Here is a 21,878-nt window from a genome sequence, read left to right on the forward strand (position 1 = left end):
ATATCAGAATACATAAGAACTTCCTGTGGACACCAGACCATGTTCCCTGTTACCTTAGAGTTCTCTCCAAGAAGCAAAGCTTAGTGGGAAAGGAGAGATCAAAGAGACTGAGGACGAGTGTAAGGAGTTGATTTGCAAAGGCCAGGACAAGCGAGGTAGTGAGGAGCCCTGTGTACTCATCAAAATCCTCTGCTTTCTAGTCCTCCATGCCTTGGACAGCCATGGGAACACATAGTTATTCGGAGATGAAATTCTTCTGGATCCCCAAAATATAGATACATTTTTTATGTATCTACACACAGAATTAAGGCAACATCCACATAAATACAGATAAGCAAAGCACTTGAAAGTGGAATCAATGACTGACAGGTCATCGATTAGTAACATACTACCTCCTGATGTATCTGACAGGGGGCGAAAAGCCTAACTTGAAGTATCTGTTTGGGATGGGGTTTTTTTGTTGTTGTTTTCATTTTTTAGAGAAACCTGTGGTATTCCAAATTTGTCTTTGAAAATCTTTTGTCCTCTTCACTTTACACAGAAGAAACTACCTTACAGTAGAATCCCAAGTAGTCATGCCTACTGAATATACACAGTCATACTGCTGTTGGAATGAACTGCACTTACCAGAATAGAGCGCATACTTACAAATTTCTTCATAGGCTACAAGTGCCTTTCTTTATAATACCAAACCCCAAATATTTGAAAGTTTAGAAATCCAGACCTAAGGTTGTCCTGAGCCACTGTAGTGACTGTGTCAACATCTTAGGAGGGAAAGATATCACCTCCCTTACACACACATACGCATATTATAACCATCTCAAAAGAGTTCATTCCAACATACAAGAAATGGGAAAAAAGTTTTATAGTTTCACCTGGAATTTCAGGAAATACAGATATCGCAAATACAATGATTAGGCAGATGAATACAAACACAGAATCTTACACAATATATCTATACTGTATCTACCCAGTTACTAAGACTGCAATGCAAAGACACCATCTTCTAGAATAGGAACAGTTAGACCCCACAACACATCAAAGAAGACCTACTTAAGAACACAGGCAGTATATTTTCCTACAGCTTTGCTCAACATTAATCATCAGGCCACTAACTTTGAGGTGTCCTTTGCTACAGTAATTATGGAAAATCCTATGGGTTGGAAGTACCTGCAGTGTAGCACACTATGCTTCTATGCTGTTCCTCTGCACAGTGATAACTATCCAAGTTAGCAAAAGAGGTAAATAAATGAATCACTAATAGGATACAAGTGTGCATTTATATACATTTGTTCTGAGTTTGGGGGAGAAAATAAGAGATAAATCTGTTTAAGAAAAATCATTTAGCAGACAGAACCTACAGAAAGCCTGCACGATTCAAATGGCCTGTGGAGTCACTACAGTCTAGGGAACAGAAGAAGATACTGACAAATCATTGATTCACAGTAAATTAGCTTTCAAAACAACTTATGAGTGAGAAAATAAGCTATCACTGAAATGCCCTCAAAAGGAATCTCTTCTGTGTACCTGGTTTTAAAAAAAGAAAGTCTTATTCAAAGGTTTCTCCTACTTTTACTTCACTCCAGAAAGAACAAGAAAAAGACATAACAAAGCTGTTTCCCAACTTCTGTCTGCCTATTTGATGATGGAGGGGCGAGGACAAATTCCTGAAGGGAGAATGCTTAAAAAAACCAGCAGAGCAAAAAATTTCAGGTAACTAATATCAGCTCTTAAAACTTAACTGAGCACAGAATCCAACAGAGGAGTGACACACAGACCTGCTCCTCAAAATAACATGTAATTCAGTGGCCTTTCAGAAGTGATCACCACTGTCAGATACCATCTCTTCATTTTCATTTTATAGAAAATTCAAAAATACATTTAATAGAGTATGCCACTTTAAGGTCACTGACTACCTCCTTTCATCTATTTCACATCTCTCTATGACCTGGAATAAGTTTTGCCTTGTGCTCTGGTGGGATCAAGAGCAAAGGAATGATATGCAGTTCAAGAGAAATATGGTACCTTAGTGTTTCAGTTGTTAGCAAAACAGTATCAGGGAACCTTTCACTACCACTGACATGATGAATCAATAAAATTACGATGGCACTAATTTAATGCACCTACTTTCATCGTCAAACCAGAAAAATCCAAAACTTAACACAGTTAATTGTTATTATTCTCTCTAGACATTTTGATTATAGTCCTCAGAAATGTCACTGGAACTTCGTTGCTACATAGAGAAACTGCTTCAAATTAGAGAAGAATGTATCCATTAACATAGAAAAAGTTGTAACTGTAATTACCTCCAAAGTTCAGGAAGGTACTTGCCACATATATAATTTTAAAGAAACAGAAAATTCAATCTACAAACTGAATACGGTCTGCAATAACTTTTTCAGCCTTGATAAACATGCACGATTATCACCAGTTGAAGAATGTACTGTAAGCATTCATACCTGAAAGAATTTACTGCATCTTCCTCAATGGGGTTGATCAAATGTTCTGATAAGAAACCAGTTGCTTGCAACATGGAACGTGCACAATGAAATAAATTATCAAAAGGGACACATTCCTCAGACCTCATGGGAACACATCAGGAAGCGCGCCAACAGTATGTTCTGTACTATTTGAGTCAGAATTATGGAGCCAAATGAAATGTAAACTTACTTTTTTTCTGATCCATTTTTTGTGACACAGATGGACGGGTAGGACTTAATACTGGCAGAGTGGTCATCCTCCCTGTGTTGTTAAAGGATGCTTCTGTAGACCACAAAGTCGCCTCCTCTGCAGTGGCAAACAGCTGGGTGCTGTCTTCAGAGCCCTCTGCCAAAGCAGCATCATATGTAGGATGGTGATTGAGCACTGTGGCTTGAGTTGTGAGAGCAAATGAATTTTCCTGGAAAGTCTCTCTAAATATATTTGAGTTCTTGTTCATTTGGTCAACGTGGGACAAAGGCATGGTGGTCCAGGAAGAGGCCCGTGTGCTGAGATCCATTGTGGGATCAGCCTTGGAACTGTTTTCAACCATGTTTGACAAAAGAACATCAGATTTTTCAGTGTCACCGTTAACTGTGAGAACCTCACTTCCATTTGAATAAAAGCATGTTTTTTCTAACACCCCTGGAAGAAAGGAAAAAAAGCACTGAAATTACCACCACCTGAAAGGACAAGTGTTACCAATTTGTTTAGGAAGGTTAATAATAAATATAATGGCACAGATTTAAAAAGTAGTATTTATTTGAAAGTTAAAATTAAAGAGAACTAAAGTGAAGAATTGCATGTAGCAACAAAATAATAGTAGCACATCAAAACAAAAGCTATGACTACTGTAGGATAAATAGAGAAACAAATAAACACTTCCATGAACTAAAAATGTTTTAATCTTACTTGTAGTAGGTCACGGAACTCTTACATGTTTATAGAGTGTAATTTCAGGGAGCTCCAATATGCACTCATTCTATCATAGTGTTAACAAGATTGGCAATGCTATTTTTTTCTCTTTTTAAATTGCATCATCTCTTGTTTTCATAGTACCACCATCTTCAGAAAGCTAATTCTGAAGCTTCAAGGGAACCAATACACTTACTTTTAAAATGGAAAGAGGTATTGTTTTTCTCTACATAATTTAACTACCAGTGCTAAATATAGGTCCACAAGTTCTTTGTTATTCTTCTCTGATACTGGATTTTAAATATATAGTTGTATCCAAAATTTTAGACACTTGCTATATTTATTTTTTTGTTCATTTATTGTATCGTAGAGAAACTCAGACTTTGCTTAGTTGTATGTGTTGAACAGTTGCAAGTAATTATAGTTCACAAATCAAAACAGCTGCATAACACTAAGAAGATGCATCCCATAAGCATCAGGGAATTCAAACTAAATAGTAAGAGAATCTATTTTTAACCTGTGACTATTACTGAAATGTTTAAATTAATCCAAACAATAAAGAAGGCATCTCAAACATACATAGAACATATAACTTAGCTATCTATAACAAAAACTACAAATACCAACTCAAATTTTTTAACCAAATATATTAGAGTCATATTTAATGCTAGAAGAGAAGCACCACTCTCTATCACAATGTAAGAAATTTTTGGTAAATACCAAAAGCAATTTTTGCTACTAGCTAGTCATGTAAAAGAGTTTAACAATCATAATAAACACAGTTCAGCTAGACTTGCTTACAAATAATTAAAAGGAATCCCTCAAAACATAAAATCTCCCAACTGTTTTTAAATACCCTGGCAACAATTGATAATTTTAATAGCTTTGCTTGTTGTCTGCTCCTAACAGTGGTATTTAAGCACTCCTCTCACATTGTTTCAAGACAATAAAGTAAAAACAAGGGAGTGAAGAGTATTTGTCCTTTCAATGATGGGACACAAATACAACAGCGTTTCCTTAGCCAAAATCCAAAGAAAAGCCCTAAAACATGGCTTCCTCCAGCTGGGCTCCATGTGGAAAGAAGAGAGTTTTCTGCTTATCCTTTCAGCTCCTTTTCTTCTCTCTCATCCTTACTGCTAGCTACAGGCCCTCAAGCCAAAGAGATGGTCACACCTGAAGTGCATTAGCAAGAATTCACCTCCTGCTGTTCTCTGCAAACCCTCTGAAATCAAGGCAAATCACACAGATTTTTTCTTCCCACTCTGATGTATAAATCCTTTTTTCCTAGGCTTTCATATCGATTTGATCCTTCATAGCTGCTTGGTACAGATGACTCTTGAGTCCACACAACACCCACCACCATCTCTCCTGAACCTCGTTTTCAGTTTGGTTATTGCGTTTGCCAAAATGGCTAGTCAGTCACATGATCACCTCTCAGCCAGGCATCGTTCACATGCCACCACTCCAGGCTCTCTCCCTAGCCAAACCCACTGCTCTGCTAACTCCAGGCACCACGCGCAGCCCGTACCCACTCGGGTATCCTGAGCCCCTTCCCACTGCTGTTACTGAATCCCTCTTCTCACCCTTTCATGCACTCTGCAGCTAGACTAAATCAGTTGACTGGTCTGAAATTCAAGGACTGGGCAGAAGGAAATTGTTATTAATCACAGCTACAAATAACAAACAATGCCAGAAAAACCCAACTTCCAGTTACAGTCTGAAGTGACTTTGGGTTGGAAAGCTTTATATGTAAGAAGAAAAGAGAACTAGAATAGCTGAGAAGGCTCAATTTAGCATGTTCTTTTTCACCGAGTAACATTTAACAATAGCAACTGGAACCAGCAAGAAAAACTTGTAAGGTTCCTGAAATAAAATGGTCCAATGAAACAGTTACCATTTGAGATTTACCATATCCTCATTTATCTAGCCTGGGTTGTTTTGGCTCCAGTGTCACTAACTGTGAGTAAATCTTTGTGTCTAACTTCTACTAGAAGAACCCAGGGGAACTTTATATATATACATGTTAAGATTTCTGGTTTTCCACCAGCAAATGTTCATAATTCATTTGGATTTGGAGGAATTTACTGTGTGCATTATACAGAAGCAACTAAAAATCTCCCACCCCCTAATGATTTCAGCAGCAATTTTTTTTTTGCTTGAGCCCTCAGGTCAGGCCAAACAGGAAGAACGAATGTGCTCTGGTTTCACAAATAGGGACCAGTAGTAATATGATTTGCTAAAGTCTAAGGAATTGTTACTGATCATGCTCAGAAATTGTGCGCACTAATATGTAGCTTTACTTGGATGCTTTGATTCCAAATAAAGCTTTGAATTGCTATGATTCAGAAACCTACTTTGTTTCATGTTTCAAACTTCAGTATTTTTTTCTGTAGTTTTCAAAAAGTTAAAATGAGCTCTTTTTTGTCCTTTGGAAAAGTTCGTAATTTTTTTCCATAACTCAAGAATAGCTGAGGGGATTTTTTTTCACATTCTCCCTCCTCCTCCCTAGGCCCCTCTCTTCTCCTCCACTCAACACAAAAATAGAAAAAGCCTGGAAAACATTGGTCCAAAAGAGCTATGAATAATGATTTAAAATTAACGTAAAAATTATTACTTATTTATATATCACTCAGCAGAATAGAAGGCAATACATTACAAGACAGGTAAACTCCTGAAAGAAGTTTAGAAAAACCTTTTGGTTTAATACAGTGGACCAACAAATACTGTTAAGGAAAATATTGAAGTTACCCACTGGATTCTATCATGTCCTCACTCAGCCTTATTTCATTCTTTTTCTGGAACTACAAATAATAGCTACGCCTATCACTATCCATAAGGTCATTTACTTCTTTCACTGAGATCCCCAAATACTTGTTTGCTGCTTTAACCCATCTTTCCAACAACAGCATTTTTGTTCTATTTTCACAGTTTCCTAGTGATAACAACTCCCCTTCTCTTCTTGACACGTGTACCACGCAATGAACCTCTACTACACAAAAGGCCTTCCCAATTGTATCATCTCAGCTGACAACGAGTAGTATTAAAATTCTTTTTAACAGATTTTTTTCTGACAAAATAACATGAGCCTAGGCTCTGGTGCACATGGCCTTGAGAAAGGTCGGCATAGACCTCTGTTCGGCATTCCCCACTGGCTAGCTCTAGATGACAACTCTGTTTCCACTTAGTATGTGAGGGTTTTGGATCACCTTCCTGAGTCACCTTGTTCTCCCCCATTTTCCTCCCATTCTCTCATCTTCCCAATGCACAGTAGGGAATTCACGCACTTAATTCCAGGCTAGAGAGTCCACTCTCTAAGTTAGGCTCCCATTTGCTTTGATTCTTATCCTTTTCCCCCCTAAAAATACTACTGTATATCTTCAATCTTAAATCAAGCTTACCAGCTATTTTTTATAGCATCAAAAGCCCTGAAGGGACTATTTAAATTTAAGATACCTAAGAATCTATTCAGTAATGAGAACTGAATTACTCTCTATCAATGTCTGCTAACAGCCATACAACACATAAAGAACATGCATTCTATTCATGTATACATGCACACTATATCCAACTATTCTTCAGATATGAGTTCATACAGACCTGTAGACAGTAAATCATAGAGCTATAGACAGTAAATCATAAGCCAGATTGTTAATTAGTTGAGAAATAGCTGTAACCATTTTGGATTTGTGTCTCCAGCTACAGCTGGACATGTCCAGATGACAGAAATATACAGCATGCTGGCCTTCGTTGTGTTTGGTACAAAAATGAGGAACTGGCACCAAGCTCATTCAGTTCAAAGCAATGCTTTGCCAGCAGTTTTACTCATCATTTTCCAGTTGCTGTTCACTAAATAAAACATCAGTTCCCCAATAAAGATCTGAAATGGACAGTTATGAGGTCTAAGAAATAGTAACACTGTTCAGGCGATTAAATTGAGATTTTGGCAGTATATACTGTGGATGATTTCTAGCAGTTCACAGTAGGAAATCTCACAAAGACCAAGTTTGTTTAAAAAGCTAATGAAACAGAGCAAAGCAGCCTACCAAAGTATGTGTAATGGATGAGGCAGTTACACATGGAATAAAACACTGGTTCACTACTGTAACTAGCCAGTACATACCCAGAGATTTCTTCTGCTGGGTCTGTCCCTATGACTCTGCACTCTGAAGAAATGGGCACATCACTGATAATATGGAGGTCCCATAGTGTACCAAACCATTGCACATCAGTTGAGCTGCAGTAATAGACTTTATCCTACTTGTCCTGTCAAGTAATGACATTACCTTAAACTGCTTACCAGCTGCCCAAGGGGACAAAAAGGAGGTCAGCTGTAATTTTTTTTTTTTTCTTTTTTTGCAACTTAACAGGTGACATGCAAATAATGGATCAGTACCCACATAAAACGGAACTCGAAATAGACTTTGTGGAAGGCATCTTTTAAAGAAGCTGCAGAATGAAGCTGGGCTCCTAAGGTCCTGTGCAGAAAGGAGAGATTTTCTCTTTCATCAACTTCTGGCTTTCCAGCAACAAAGTCTCAGCAAAAATATCAGGATCATACGAAAGGGCTGGAGGGGAAGACAGTAGCTACCTTTCATATTACCAGCTGTTGTTGCCTGAAAGTTCCCAGTTACAGTCATAACACTGTGGTCTAACAGAAAATTTTACCTGGTGTCCTTTTTTCCTGTCTCTTTAGCAAGATGTGTCATGTAACCAGAAATTTTTTATTTATAAAGCTTTTCTTAACCTAAGAAATGAAATGTAACATACACATAATGGCTCTATTGCAATTCAGAAACCAATCCTGAACTCTGTGCCTGTGTTAAACATTCACTTTGCACTGGCTAATGAATAAAGCTCCATGGGCTCCTTGGGAATCAATTATGCCACACCAGAATCCATGCTTCAGTCCCTGTGACCTTCTGTCCATCTGTGCTGGGTGGACTGCCAGACTTTCATTATTATTCTCTAGATCACAAGAACGATTCCCCACTGACCTCAGTAATGTCTCATAGCAGACATTCTGACCTGGAGCTGTATTCACAGCATCTCTTTTCTTTTTTCCAACATTCCAAGTGTATCAGTAAAGAAGGCTTGCTAGACTACATTAGTTCTTACAGATGGGTGAAATACAGGCTACCCTGGGATACACTCCTTTGGACATTCCCCATAATATCGCTGTGTTGGCAAGATCAAATTAAAGAAGTGGCAGATCATTTAGCTGATAATTACTATCTTCCATCCGAAAAACTCCCAGGACCAAATGGTTTATTTATGTTAGTGTTAAACTCCTAAATTTAGACACCTGCGTTACAGCAAATATTGCCATTGATTGACAACAGAATTGTTTATCTTTCATGTTGCTTTCACAATTACAACTTTTGGATCTCCATGCTGCTAGTCACTTTAGAGTTTGAGGGCGTCATGCCTTGAGGCTCGACATCACTTGGAGAACTACCAGCATCTCCAAATGATTCAGGGATCAAGATCCGTTTACTCTAGAACATAACTACAACTCCCTGCAACTTTAACTTCCTCTATTTGGCAAAAAGTTCCTTACAGGCCAGTACAGTTGGGTTCCCAAATTGATACAGGAGTCTTGACATATGCATGTTACCTTATGAAACGTGGAAAATCCAACAGCCACAAAGCTAAGCCTAGCAGCTTTACTATAATGTACTTTTCCTGATGTTTATTCTGTGAAGGAGACACAGCTCCTTCTGTGTTCTCAGGAGGGGAAGGGAAAGGAGAATATACAGGCCTCACAGATAACATAATAGTAAAGATCATTGTTCAACCAGTGACATGCAAGAACATTGACAGCATCTCTTAGGTAGACAGAATCTTGCTACAGATTTCTCGAACAACAGATTGATTTGAAAACCGCCCAGGCTGGTTCATACTTATACAAGGATAATAAAAATGCGACTATTAGAGTGAGCTTTGTTTTTAAGGACAGTAAGATGAAAATGCTAAACACTTGTAATAATTCTCACTGAGAACCAAAATTAATCTCAAAATACATGTCAGAGCCAAAATATAAACACTGCATGCTGATAATGTAAGGATGGTGAGAGAACCAAAACCTCAATTATTTACATATCCATAGTCAACAGTTCATCTTAGAAACTTTAATAGTAATCCTCATTCCCACCAGTGTTGACAGACCAACAGATTTTTAAAATACTATTTTGCAAAATGCATGAATGCCTAACATTGTGCATAATTAAGAGGGTATGCTGCTTGCCTGAGAGGCAGCCTTATTTGATGTGGTCCTGCAGTGTGACCATATGCCCCAAAATTACATCTGGACTATAAAAGTCTGATATACATGAAACCATTCTTTATGTGTGTCACAAGACTTGTTCTGAATTCTACAGAAAACAGTAAGAGAAAGCTTTAGTTGTGGATGGCTGTTAACAGGAGGTGGCGGAAGACCACATAAGTATGAGTTGAGGATACTGATGTGAAGGAATGGGAGGAATGGGACATCTACCATGGAATGCATTTATCACTATAAAATAAATATAATTGATTTTCCTTTATGGAACTGTAAAACAGTTTGCTTTCCCAGATAAATAACTGCAATGGTAAGCAATTATGGTACCATAAAAAAAAATTTTAATTTGGTATAATGCTCATCAGCCATGAAGGACTTTTTAAAAACAATGTTTCAAGTGGTTTAGAACACTTCCTCTCTGCAAGGAAAAGAATGAAAATGCCAGCGGTTTTTCATTCTTACAAACATGCTAATTTTCACCTTTGTAATGTTTGCATACTATTCATTACTTAAGGATTTTTTTTCAGTGTAAGCAAAATGGGACATAGACTACAGATTCTAACACAAGTTGAAGGTGATCTTATGTCTCTCCGTATTAGAGAAAGATTTAGCTATTCAAACCATGGATTCCGTTATTGTTTGTTTTTCTGGAAAGTAATGAAAATTTACTATACTATACTAACTATAATCCCCAGAAAAAAATTATGGACCAGTCTTATTAGAAGGCTCTTGATGTCTGTAGGGGTCAGATGAAATTGTAAGATATCAGTAATTTCAGTCATGTATAATCTAGCCTTTTCTCCCCCCCTTCAAATTTAAATTGCTGAGTTAGGTCTTCACTGTCAAGGTGTTGCATGTTAGGTCTTCAACAAGCACCATTCCTAAGCCCTCCTGTCCTCTAATGCAATACAGGCAATCAACAAATTATTATGGTCATGTCTAAAGGCAGTCTTCCTTCATAGCAGCTGGTACTGCCTCTACCTCAATGAGTGAAACAACAGTCATTCATTACAAAGTTTTCTTCTACAGGTTGACAAGCATGCTATACTCCTGGTGAGAGACAGAAGAGTATGCAGAGCCAAGTATAAGTACTTAAGAGAAATCAAAGCTAAACAACTCAGCTTGATATTTTCTTCTATGAAACATAAAAGTCTCTTGTATCTTTAGTCAAAATAATGTGTATCTCTAGTGATAATTTGCTTTGTCCTTTCTTTGTACACAGTTCTAACACAATAACTTTTTCAACAGCTTTGCATCTTGAATACTGTGATGGTAAATAATTTTTGAAAGGTTGATTAATGACATTCTGAAAACAAGCCCCCATGACACACCTCGAGTAGGATATTCTCTGTTACTACAATATAACTGTACTGCTCTACCTGTCCCCTTCCACCCATACCAACTTTTCAGTTCTTCACCCTACAGTAATTACATTGACTTAAGAGGACATAGTCCTGATTTTTGCTATGTAAGTAGGATCGGAACAGGTCCCATTTCCCCAGAGGATTTCATACATTTTAATGAGTGTTATGTCAATACATGCCTCAGAGGAAGAGATTGAGTAGAGCTGACGTAAATACACCTGCTTTTTTATCTGCTTTCTCACCAAAGAATGAAAATCTAGGGCAGAGGATATGAAGGATACAAATGGAATGCTAAACATAAGGAAAGCAAATTGAATGGCATCATATTTCCTAATTGCCAGACTTACTTGATCTTAATCCACTTCAGACTGTTCTTAGTTTAAAGATACATCCCAAGACTTACTTGTCAATCATAACATTCACTAGCTGTGGGTATTTTTCTTCCCTAACTCAAGCTACATGAAAAGAACAGGCCTAAAACAACTTGTTGCAGATCCTTTACAGACTGAATTGAGAAAACAGATTTAAGTTGTCTTGATTTTGACAGGGCTGAAGGTGCCATTGAGACGAGTTTAGTTTTTTTCCTGTGCTTGCTAACTGTTTGATTGTATGATGTATATTGAAGGTGGGAGTTTAAAATAGGAAAATAGATTTATACTTATATACCTCACACATTACCCCACTTGTTACAGATGTGCTTTTGAAGTACTTAATTAAGGAAGGTCAACTAGAAAATATTCTCACTAACAAAAAAAAGAAGTAAAAATCCCAGAAACCCTCAGTACTGAAAGCAGATTATTTTTTCTTTTTTTTTTTCCTGAAAAAGTAATCCTTTAACCTAGCATTACTGTCTTTCTCATGTTGTAGTTGAAGCAATTTAATTATAAGATATGTCAGCTTCTCTGAAGGTAACACAGGGAAGGCTTTTCAAAAAAATTTTGTAATAAATTATTACCTTTTAATTCTGTAACAGACATAGAGTTACAGAGTTACATAGAGTTAACAGACTAAGCCATTATAAAATCTAATACACCTGGAACAAGTTTCCACAAAACATACTTGGGGTTCTTCATCGACACATATTTAGAAGAATTAAAACGTTTTCTCTTAGTTAAACTGTAATACTTTGTAGGCGGTTCAGAAAGATTTGTGGCTATTTATAAATTAACTTCCACCTAAAAATAAAAATCAGATTTGCACATCAATGTGTGAAATAAAGGAATAAATATTTCATTCCACTGACAGTGATCTGAAGTTCTAACATAAATATCTTTCTGTACTTGTAAAATGACTGATGAAAAGCATCTACACACCAAATGCTCAAGATAGTGTGCTCCTCAGAAATCTACTTTGAGAAATTCAGAATAGGTTTCCTCTTCGGTACCTTAAATATGTTTTAAATATATAAATCTAAATAGCATATTTATTTCTCTGCAACAAACATTATTAAGTCACTAGGTAGACTAGTTTGTTAGGTAGATGTGCTAAGATACATTTTTAATGTCCACAATTGCATTAGCACTTGAGAATGTAGTCTCAGTTTTAGTCTTCTTAATTAAAAATGTGTCAATTTACCCCATTAGCACTCACCTACAAAGGTAAGCAGGATCACCAACAAAAGGATAAGGGCACAGATGCATGGAATCAGTATTAGAAGCAAAAGTCGAAGGAACTTGGCAGAAGCCAGTTTCTGAGAGCAACCATCCCCCATATTATCCTCATCTGTTCCTAAGACCTGGAAAACAAAAGAGCACAGTTTTATCATTCTGCTGTCAATTAGTAACTCTGATGTTTTCAGTAGCAGTCCTCCCCGTTACACAGAACAGCTATATGATTTAAATATATACTATAAATGGCTTGTAGATTCTTAATGAAAAGTTGTATGTAAACATTCTTTTTGGTGGACAGCCTAGTGTAATCCATATAATTTATTTTAGTTCACCCAATAGCCACAGACTTACAGCTTCATTGAAATTTCTAAACATCTCTGATGAACTAGAAGTTGGATAGGCATTTCATTTGAAAAAATCTAAAATACATAATAAATTTAAGCAATAAGGCTAAATACAGCTTATTTTATAATTAAAAATAATCCATTGCTAATTATTTAAGAACTCCATGTTCTTAAGTTTCTTTCATTAAGGAATCAAGCAACTACTACAATCTTTGTTTCAAGTGACAATAGAAATGGTAAGGACTGTTCCACTTATTATGCACAATAATGCTCTCTCATTTTCAAGTACTTTACAAAATTATAACTTATCACAGTATTCTGTAGAGTTTGCAACTAATATTTTCTGTTCTGTAAATGGAATATAGAAAAACAGAAAGATTATTTTCTGAATTCAGTTGAGCTGCACAAAGTACAAAAATTCAAACCTCTGCAAAAGCCTGAACATGTATTTAATACATATATTTTTAAACACAACTCCATTAAGACTATGATCTCATATACTGGGAAAATGTCATACTTTTTAAACAGAAACAAAAACAAAATTCCAAATGAATATTTAATAGCAAGATTGAAACTGCTGTTATGAAGTTAATACATCTTTATTCAAAATTGACTAAAAATAATTACGATTTTCCCTATGATAAGGTGAAATTGGATGATAGGATTATTAATTCCAGACAATGTCTTCCCAAAGGATGACTAATCATTTAGCCTCTTTGTCAGGAAGACCAATCACATTGAAGTTGGCTGTGACAGGACACAAGAGTGTAAATGCATCCATTACCCTGACAGCCTCTCCCCAAAGAATCTCAGGAGACTGAGATCTACAACGTATGTATTATTAGTCTTGTAAATGCCAGTCTCTGTGGGTTATCCCTTTGGCTGGCTCTGCTGTAAGTGCCTTTCTGTGAAGTACAGGTTACCAGACTGACTGGCACAAACAGAAGTTGAACTATTTCTTAAGGAATTGCTGCACAGAGACTAGATTTATACCCCCCCAACCGCACTGCCCATTTTACTAGCTTGACTGAGAAGACTATTGGCATAAGTAGGATTTACAGCGTGATTTTCCACCCTTCTGCAATGTCTCTTGTTCCAGCATGGCACAAGGACTATTTGTAAGGAAACTTTTCTTGCTCATAATATTAGAATTATCATCTATTTCTGATACCCCTGGTTACTAGACACTGCAGACACTGTACAAACAGTAGAAATTAAGAAAACTGCATTTGTGCAGTTGTATGATGTACCTTTTCTGATACTGCTAAGCATCACATGTTATCTGACCTCCTTGAGACCCATCGAGTGCAATGTCCCATATGACTTTTTTTTCTACTTCCACTGTTCAAAGTAAAGACCAGGTAACATTGAAAATGCATACGGTACCAGTATGGTGCGAGGTGCTAGCAGTATCTCACTTGATAACCTCCTTCCTGTTCCAGCGATTCAGTCTCAACACCATCCTACTACTGAGCTTATCTAGCAAGCAGAATGTAAGTTGATGGTCAACTTAAAGATGGTGGAGTTACCTGAACATCTGAAACAGCCAGCTCAGCATAAGAATAATAAGAGTGGTAGCTCTGTCTACTGAAAAGGTACAGCTTGGGTGAGTTGACAAGGTCTGTAATCTGATCATCACCACTTCCCACAAGAAGAGAAATATAAAGAATGTTGGAGAGAGTTAATTTGTTGTCAGCAGTGTTTTTCTTAATCAACAGCTTATTCAGAAGTTGCAAATGCTGCAATCCAAGATTTCCGGCCATCTCAGCTAAATTACTGCCCTTACCTGCAAGTAACACCTCAAATATCCAGACACAGATAAGGATTTAGGTGACTTTTAGGTATCTAAATCCAAGCGACATTTAGACAATCCCTGCTTGACTATGTAACTTCCTGCAGTCCACACTTGCCTACATTTTCCTATTAAAGTCTTCAAAGTCTGCATGAAGTTTTGCTTCTGGTCATGCCAGAATACAGCAGCTTAGCAGCTACTCATGGCAGGCTTCCCTAAATTCCATAGCCTTGGTTTGCACAGCCTGTATTAGACCCCCTTGGGAGGTCTGAGCACAGATAGCAGAGGAATAGAGATCTCCCAAAACACAGCTGCCATAACTACTTTTGAAAGCACAGCCAAAAAAAAAAAAGAGAAAAATGGCATAAAATTGCCCTTTCTAACAGTGCAGTGGTTACAGTGCTCCCGCAGGAAATGGAACTGTTGAGCTCAATTCCCTCTTCATTCTGAAGCTGTTAAAAATTAGATCTACAACTCAGTAGAGTATCACAACCACCTGAACATAGACTCCTCCTGAATCAGAGCACACTATCCCTTGAAGTCACAATATTCTGTAAAAAAGAACACAGTTCTGCTGGGCCAGATAATAGGGAGCAGGACCATCACTACACAGCCCAGTGATTGGGGCACTTGGGAGCTGACTCTTAGTTTCTTCAAGACAAACAAACATAAGATCCAGCTCGTTTTCCTAGAGGAATGGCTCCCAATCAAGGTGCACTTCTTGCAAATCCCAGACAAAAGTGCCCAACTCTACCAACTGTAATACAAGGTAAATGCTGACCTATGACTCCACAAAGAGTTTGTCTTAGGAGTAAAAAACTTATGTTATCAATAAAGAACAAAATTGTATTCTCAAAGAACTGAGAAAACACACAGAAAAAGTATTCATCATCCATTTTTTTGATTCTTCTTGTGAGGAGATCTTAATCATCCCAAGCACAAGTGTATAACTGAAAGCAGAATTACCACCACTGTTGTACAGATGCCTCAGAGTTAACCTAAGAGAAACATTAAATGTGTGCCAATGAAAACAGTGAGCTTCTTAAGTTCCTCTGTTTCTGTGAGAAATTTTTTCTAAAGTCTATCGGCATTGTGGATACTAGCTACTTTAGGCAAATGTTCATACTAAAGGAGTACCTCAAACATTTTCTTTCTTGTCAACTCCTGGAAGCAACAATAAACCTCAATCTTTGCATTGACAACTTACTACCATAGATTTTAAAAGGGACTATTGCATCCAAATTTGCTTTCAGTGACTGCTCAAGAAAAAAATGTTGGATTGTGAAAGACATGCTTCTCTAAACACCACAGATTGCTAGTTTTGCATAATAGTAAAGTAAATATTTACAGGCAACTAAAGAGCATGTTGTATTTTTCCCTTCTACAGGAAAGGTCTTCACGAAAAACACTAAACCTATTTAAAATCATCATCGGTGACTCAGCAAGCATAAACTTAATTTTTCCAGTTTTCCAATGTTGCTAGTTGTCCATCTCTTGAACATCTACATGAGTTTTTTCCATCAATTTCTGTGGTGAAAATTAAATAAAACTAGAGATAGCGCTAATGGTTCCTATAACATCAATGAGAATTTAATAAAGTGTCCTATAGATAAACATAAATGCATTATACCTACTCTTTATATATTCCCTGATATTGTTTCTTTTCCTCTTGCCACCAAATAGTGCAATACACAAAGAAGATATGCACCAGTTTTAAGTGCTCTAGTATGTCAATGGTACCTGCATAAACTTCAGACATGCTCTGTCCTCTCAATTCTAACAAATAATGGAATAGAGGCATAAGTAATGGAATCTTCTTCAGAGAAAAATAGGCCTGTAGAAGGAAACAAGGGTGCTACATGCTTATTCACTTGGCTTACTTCAAGCTTCCAGGTTAGTGGCCAAGAAAAGAAACCAGTCTCCCTCAACTCTCTCTGTAGTCCATAGTTTCTCTAAGTCTGTAAGACTGAGGTACCTTGTAGATACATATTTATCTCCCTTTCCAAGGGAAGGGCAGGAAGACTTAGAAGCAGAATCCCTGAGGGCAGACTGAAAGAAACCAACCCTAATTGCTGGAGATTTTGGCATAAAATAGATTTAGCACAGCACTGGACCAAAACATATTCTCAATACTTGAAGAATACTGGTGCAAGTTCCCTTCCTACCACTGTTGTTAGAAAACTTGATTCAAGAAAGACTTTTTTGAATTGAATGCTGTGTGCACATAGTTAAGAAATGTCACTGTCTGTTTTTTAAGGCAACAAGTCATTTGCTTTTAATACAATCAGGTTTTGTATTAAACAAGAATATAGTTAGAATACAGGATGCTTAAAAACATCAGATAATTTCTTCTGAGAGCTAAAAAATTCTGCCCCTAATGCAATGCCATTAACCGCTGCTTACCTGAATGCCATTTTTTTCAGTAATGACTGCAATAAAGGAAATACACCAGGAAGTAACTCTGAACTAATTTCAGTGCAGATTTTTAAAAAATCCTAGGCTTATCTAGGACTGCTGAATCAGACTGCTCACAGTTGATTTTCTGAAACCACAGAAAGAAAAAAAAGTAAGATGGAAAAAAAATACAGTCCCATCTGACTACAGAAATACTAAAAATTCATTGGACCAAAATTCACAGCTTATCTTCTGCAAGATGTGGGAAGAATTTGATCTCATGGGTGTCATTTCAATAACATGCCTGTTATATTAAAGCACAGAAATGACAGATTATATTAAGATTTATGGATGAAAAGCTTATGGTAGCATGCAATTTTCTTTTTAGACACAGAAGTATCATCTAAATTACTAGTCTATAAAACAGCCTGAATCACAGTATAAGCACTTGACAAAAAATATCTCCTGCTGTTGTCACCACAAACCTAACAGATGCTCTCCCAATAAAGAAATATCATTAGGGCTAACAGTCTACTGTCTGTATCTTCTATGCATGATGGGTATCTACTAAGAAATGCAGAAGACAACTGTTGGATCAAGAAGCATCAAGATATCTTGAGCAAGCCATACACCAAAGTACTATGTAGTATTTATGCTAGAAAGAAGTGGAAAGAAGACAAGTACTACCATGAAATGCAGAAAGAATATAATTAGGGGGCAGTAAACAGGTGGCCTTGTAGAAGTCCTCATAATGCCATTGAGGAATCTGCTACCCAGCCAAGCAATAGTTCATGTATGGAAAATATGTTAGATTATGAAAACTATCTGCAGTTCCCTCCATATCCTTGATATTGTTCCTCTTCTAATGTTGAAGCAGGGCTCTGTTGTCAGCTCCTGTGATTTTATCAACTCTCATGATGTTGGTCTTAAAGCTCTAGATACTGGATTCACCAACCATTACAGCTTTCCTTTCCCTGTAAGAGAAGGTGGTTCCCAGTTCTCATGGCTATTGAGCAAAAACTGAACATGTCAAGTGTCAATGTTTAAACACACAACAGCATATAAAAAGAAATTTGAACATACTCATTCTTAAAGCCTCTTTTGACCGACTCACAATATTCAAATGCCTGGGAGTGTGTAACAGAAGCTGCAAATGTTCTACATTTTTAATCAGTTCTATCCTATTCACATGAAAATTTGGGAGTCAGCAATGCACTTCTATTTGACTACTTTATCATGCAAAAAATATAACACCATGCTTTAATAGTCACTGTAACAAGTAGAAAGTGTGAGATAAATCCTCCCAAGGTATAGGCATAAAGTCACACACTAAAAAACAGAACAGGCAAAAAGTCACTGGAAACAAGGTTTTGTATAATCTTTCATTTTCAGTGTTACAGAAATCAGAGAGCCAAACTGAAATGGACCAACTGAAGAATGAATGTTAAGGCAGCATAAGAAATTTGATACTAAGCAGCTTTTGTCTGCCAATACAAGTAATACTCAAATTCCAGTGTATACAAATTTAAGAACAAAGGTGCCATAGTTATTCTAAAAGGAAATACTGCAATTTAGGGGAAAAAAAACTTTTCATACAGCAAAGCAGCAAAAATAAAAACCCCTTTTCATACAGCAAGGCAGTAGAAGAAAACCCTTTTCATAGAGCAAGGCAGCAAAAAAAGAAAAACCATTTTTATATAGCAAGGCAGCAAACATGAGAAGCATGTTATTATCACATGAACTGTTATTTGCACAATTAAATGCACTAGTTTTCCTGATAGTTCAAGTTCACTGTAATCCTGTAATTTCTCCCAGGAAATTCCATATCCTCAGACAAATTACAAATTGCTGACATAATTCATTCAAAGTTCATTTTGATGACCAGACCTCCTTTCCCATCCATGAAATAAAATACTCTGATTTACCCCTATTTTAACCACTAAAATATAAACATATTGAGTCATCATACCAATCTGAAATACATGGTATCCCAGTAAGGGAGATGTCACATAAAACTGGGCACATCTTTCCAAAAGAAATACTTGGTTGGTGCTAGATGTCATGTCCAGACAGATTCTTTTGGTTGAAGCAGAAACCTGAAACACATTTAACCTTCCTGACTTACATTTTCACTTAAAGTAAGTAGATGTAAACTTGCAACTACAACAATGGGTACTTCCCATATTTACAATGGAACTTTGCTGAATCTTCAAGAACATTCAGGTTAAGAACTAGTTTAGCTGATGGCGAACTTACTACAATTCTAAGCTCTCTCTTCTTTATTTTTAACAGCTGGTGGCAAAGATGTGTGATGTTTCCACGCCTCATAAGCTGAGCAAGATTTAGTAAACATATGGAAGATATCAAAGATTTTTCAAAAACTGAAGTTTCTATGGAAGACATTCATTTTAAGAACTAGACTATGGTTAGCATTATCTGATATTTCTCAATACCAGAACATGAACATCCATTTTGCCTACCTCAGCAGGCAGTGGGAAATTGTTCTGGGGAAATTAACCTTTAATTAATGCAAAATTTATGCTTTGGGGTTATTAGTTTTCTTTAAGTTTCTAGGGCTTGCAAAAATTACTCATAAAAGTTTCAAGAGTGCCATGCTGTTTTTCTGAACACACCCAGAGACCACTCTAATGCCTTTCTGACTACCCAGACATTCACCGCATTGAGGTTTGCTAAGCAAGTAGAGCAGTGATGGCAAGTCTCTGGCTATACATTGCTGAGAATCACAATTCAATAGGCAGGGGAGTAACACAGTACTCGCTTCAGGTTCCTGCTTTGCTGGGAATTCAATAAGCAGATGCCTGCACAAGAGCCATTAGCACCAGAAAGCAAAATTGGAAACCATAAAAAAACTTAAAAAAAAATCTTAGTGGCCTAATTTGTGACAATAAAAAGATTTTGAAAAAAAAACATTTTGAGGGGGTAGAGGGATACAGTTAGAGGAAAACCTCCTCTTAAAAACAGCTTTCAAGCCTGGAAAACTAGAAGGGACGAAAAGAAATCCCGGCTGCCCTGTGGCTCCCATTCAGTGTGTCAATCACCACGTGTGTAGAAATCCCACCAGAAGCCCTGCCCCGCACAAGGCAACTAGACCTCACAATTGGACTTACCTTCCCCCCCACCACCACCATTAATGCCTGACCAGCAGGCTTAGCCTTCTGAACTTGAAGGTGACCGGTACATCATATATGTGTAATGTGCATTGCTGATTATACAACTACTTAACCTATTTAAAATCAGAAGCTTTCAATGACATGAATTGGATGCTAAAACGGAATGGAAGCTAAACAAATGGCAGGAAACTTCTTCGAAGCATTTGTCTCCTTATGTTTCATGCATTTCTTATTCATTTTTCTCTAAAATGTATAGATTATTCTTACACTATAAACGTCTGCCTAGAAGAAATTAAAATTTTTAATTTGAATGTATAATGTTAACTTTACACTACTGACTTTTTTCTGAATTGTGACTAAAAAGATACTAACCCTTGGACCAAGGATAAGAGCAGCAGCAATATTAGTCAAAGGAAAGGACATGGTTTAGAGTCAAAGTAAAGCTTCATCTGTACAGCATAGCTGGATATTTGTTTGTCTTCTTCCCAAAGACGAAAATGGATTTACACAATGTCTCACAGGTCGATAACCTACTACCTATAAAATTTAGAGGTGACTTACTCATTTTTCAATAGGATACCACTTTGTTCAGAAACATGTAATCTTTGAACATTTTGCTTCAGTAGGAGAAAATAAAGAAAGAGGAGGATATTTTTTGAAACTACCAGGACATCTTGACAGAAACAACTGAAGAGATGATGACTAGAGATTAAACCTATTCATTATTGTCAAAGTTATGAAACAACGAGCTGATACAGAAGACTCAAGATTTAAGTGGGTTAATAAGGCACTTACACTAGTGTATGCGTTTGACTATGACTTTGACATAGTATCAAAAGTTTGTGGATCACATAAGGATTTGTAAGATAAAAACTTCCATCTGTCACTGAAACAGTAACAATCTGGTGAATTACTTTGTCAAAGAAGAAAAATCTTACTGTATTTATGGCTAGGACTATTCAATTTAATTGTCACCCCTAGAACGGATGCCAGCTTTCCTCCCATTCAAATTTTCTTTGGAAATCTCCAAGTTACAAAATGATCCTATCTATGATGCGGAAAAAGCAAATGGAAACCATCTGGGTTCTTAGCCCTTCCAGACCACTATCAACACTATTCCATATACTCTGACTTTACAGGGAAAAGGAGAATTGTTAATAACTTCTGAACACATTCAGTTGTCATTTCAGACTTCTTTTCCAGCCTTGTCTACACGCACTACAAATGACTTAAACTTACAGCTTTGAAATGGCTGAGCAGGAACAAACCAAAGCTTAAAAAAGGCATTTACTACTTAATTCTTTTGTTACATGGTTGCTACAAGTCAAATAGCTAGGGGGAAAAAAAAAAGAAGATAGCTACTTACTCTACAGTTCCTGATATTCTTTCAGCTATATTATCCATTTGGACAATATTCGTACATGTACAGAACTAGCATCTTTCAAACAATAAGCTGTCTCTCAGCAATGTCTGTCCCTCCACACTGTGCGATGGCAAAAATGCACAGGCTGTTACGGCAAGGTGGACTCAGCCATCTGCGTTTCTTCCTGAAGATGTGAAAATGTAGGAGGTT

General features: G+C 36.9%; 1 protein-coding gene across 3 annotated transcripts in view; it reads right to left on the minus strand.

Annotated features, from left to right (window-relative positions):
* CORIN (corin, serine peptidase) overlaps positions 1–21,878 on the minus strand; it is a 165,716-nt gene that overhangs the window by 136,090 nt on the left and 7,748 nt on the right. For all 3 annotated transcript variants that reach the window (XM_059818118.1, XM_059818119.1, XM_059818117.1), the window contains exons 2-3: positions 12,625–12,769; positions 2,671–3,123 (exon numbers count right to left, since the gene is read on the minus strand). In XM_059818118.1, coding sequence (XP_059674101.1) covers positions 2,671–3,123; positions 12,625–12,769 — 598 coding nt within the window. The remainder of the gene's footprint in view (positions 1–2,670; positions 3,124–12,624; positions 12,770–21,878) is intronic.

Source organism: Gavia stellata, chromosome 5, assembly GCF_030936135.1.
Source record: "Gavia stellata isolate bGavSte3 chromosome 5, bGavSte3.hap2, whole genome shotgun sequence".
Lineage (NCBI taxonomy): Eukaryota > Metazoa > Chordata > Aves > Gaviiformes > Gaviidae > Gavia > Gavia stellata.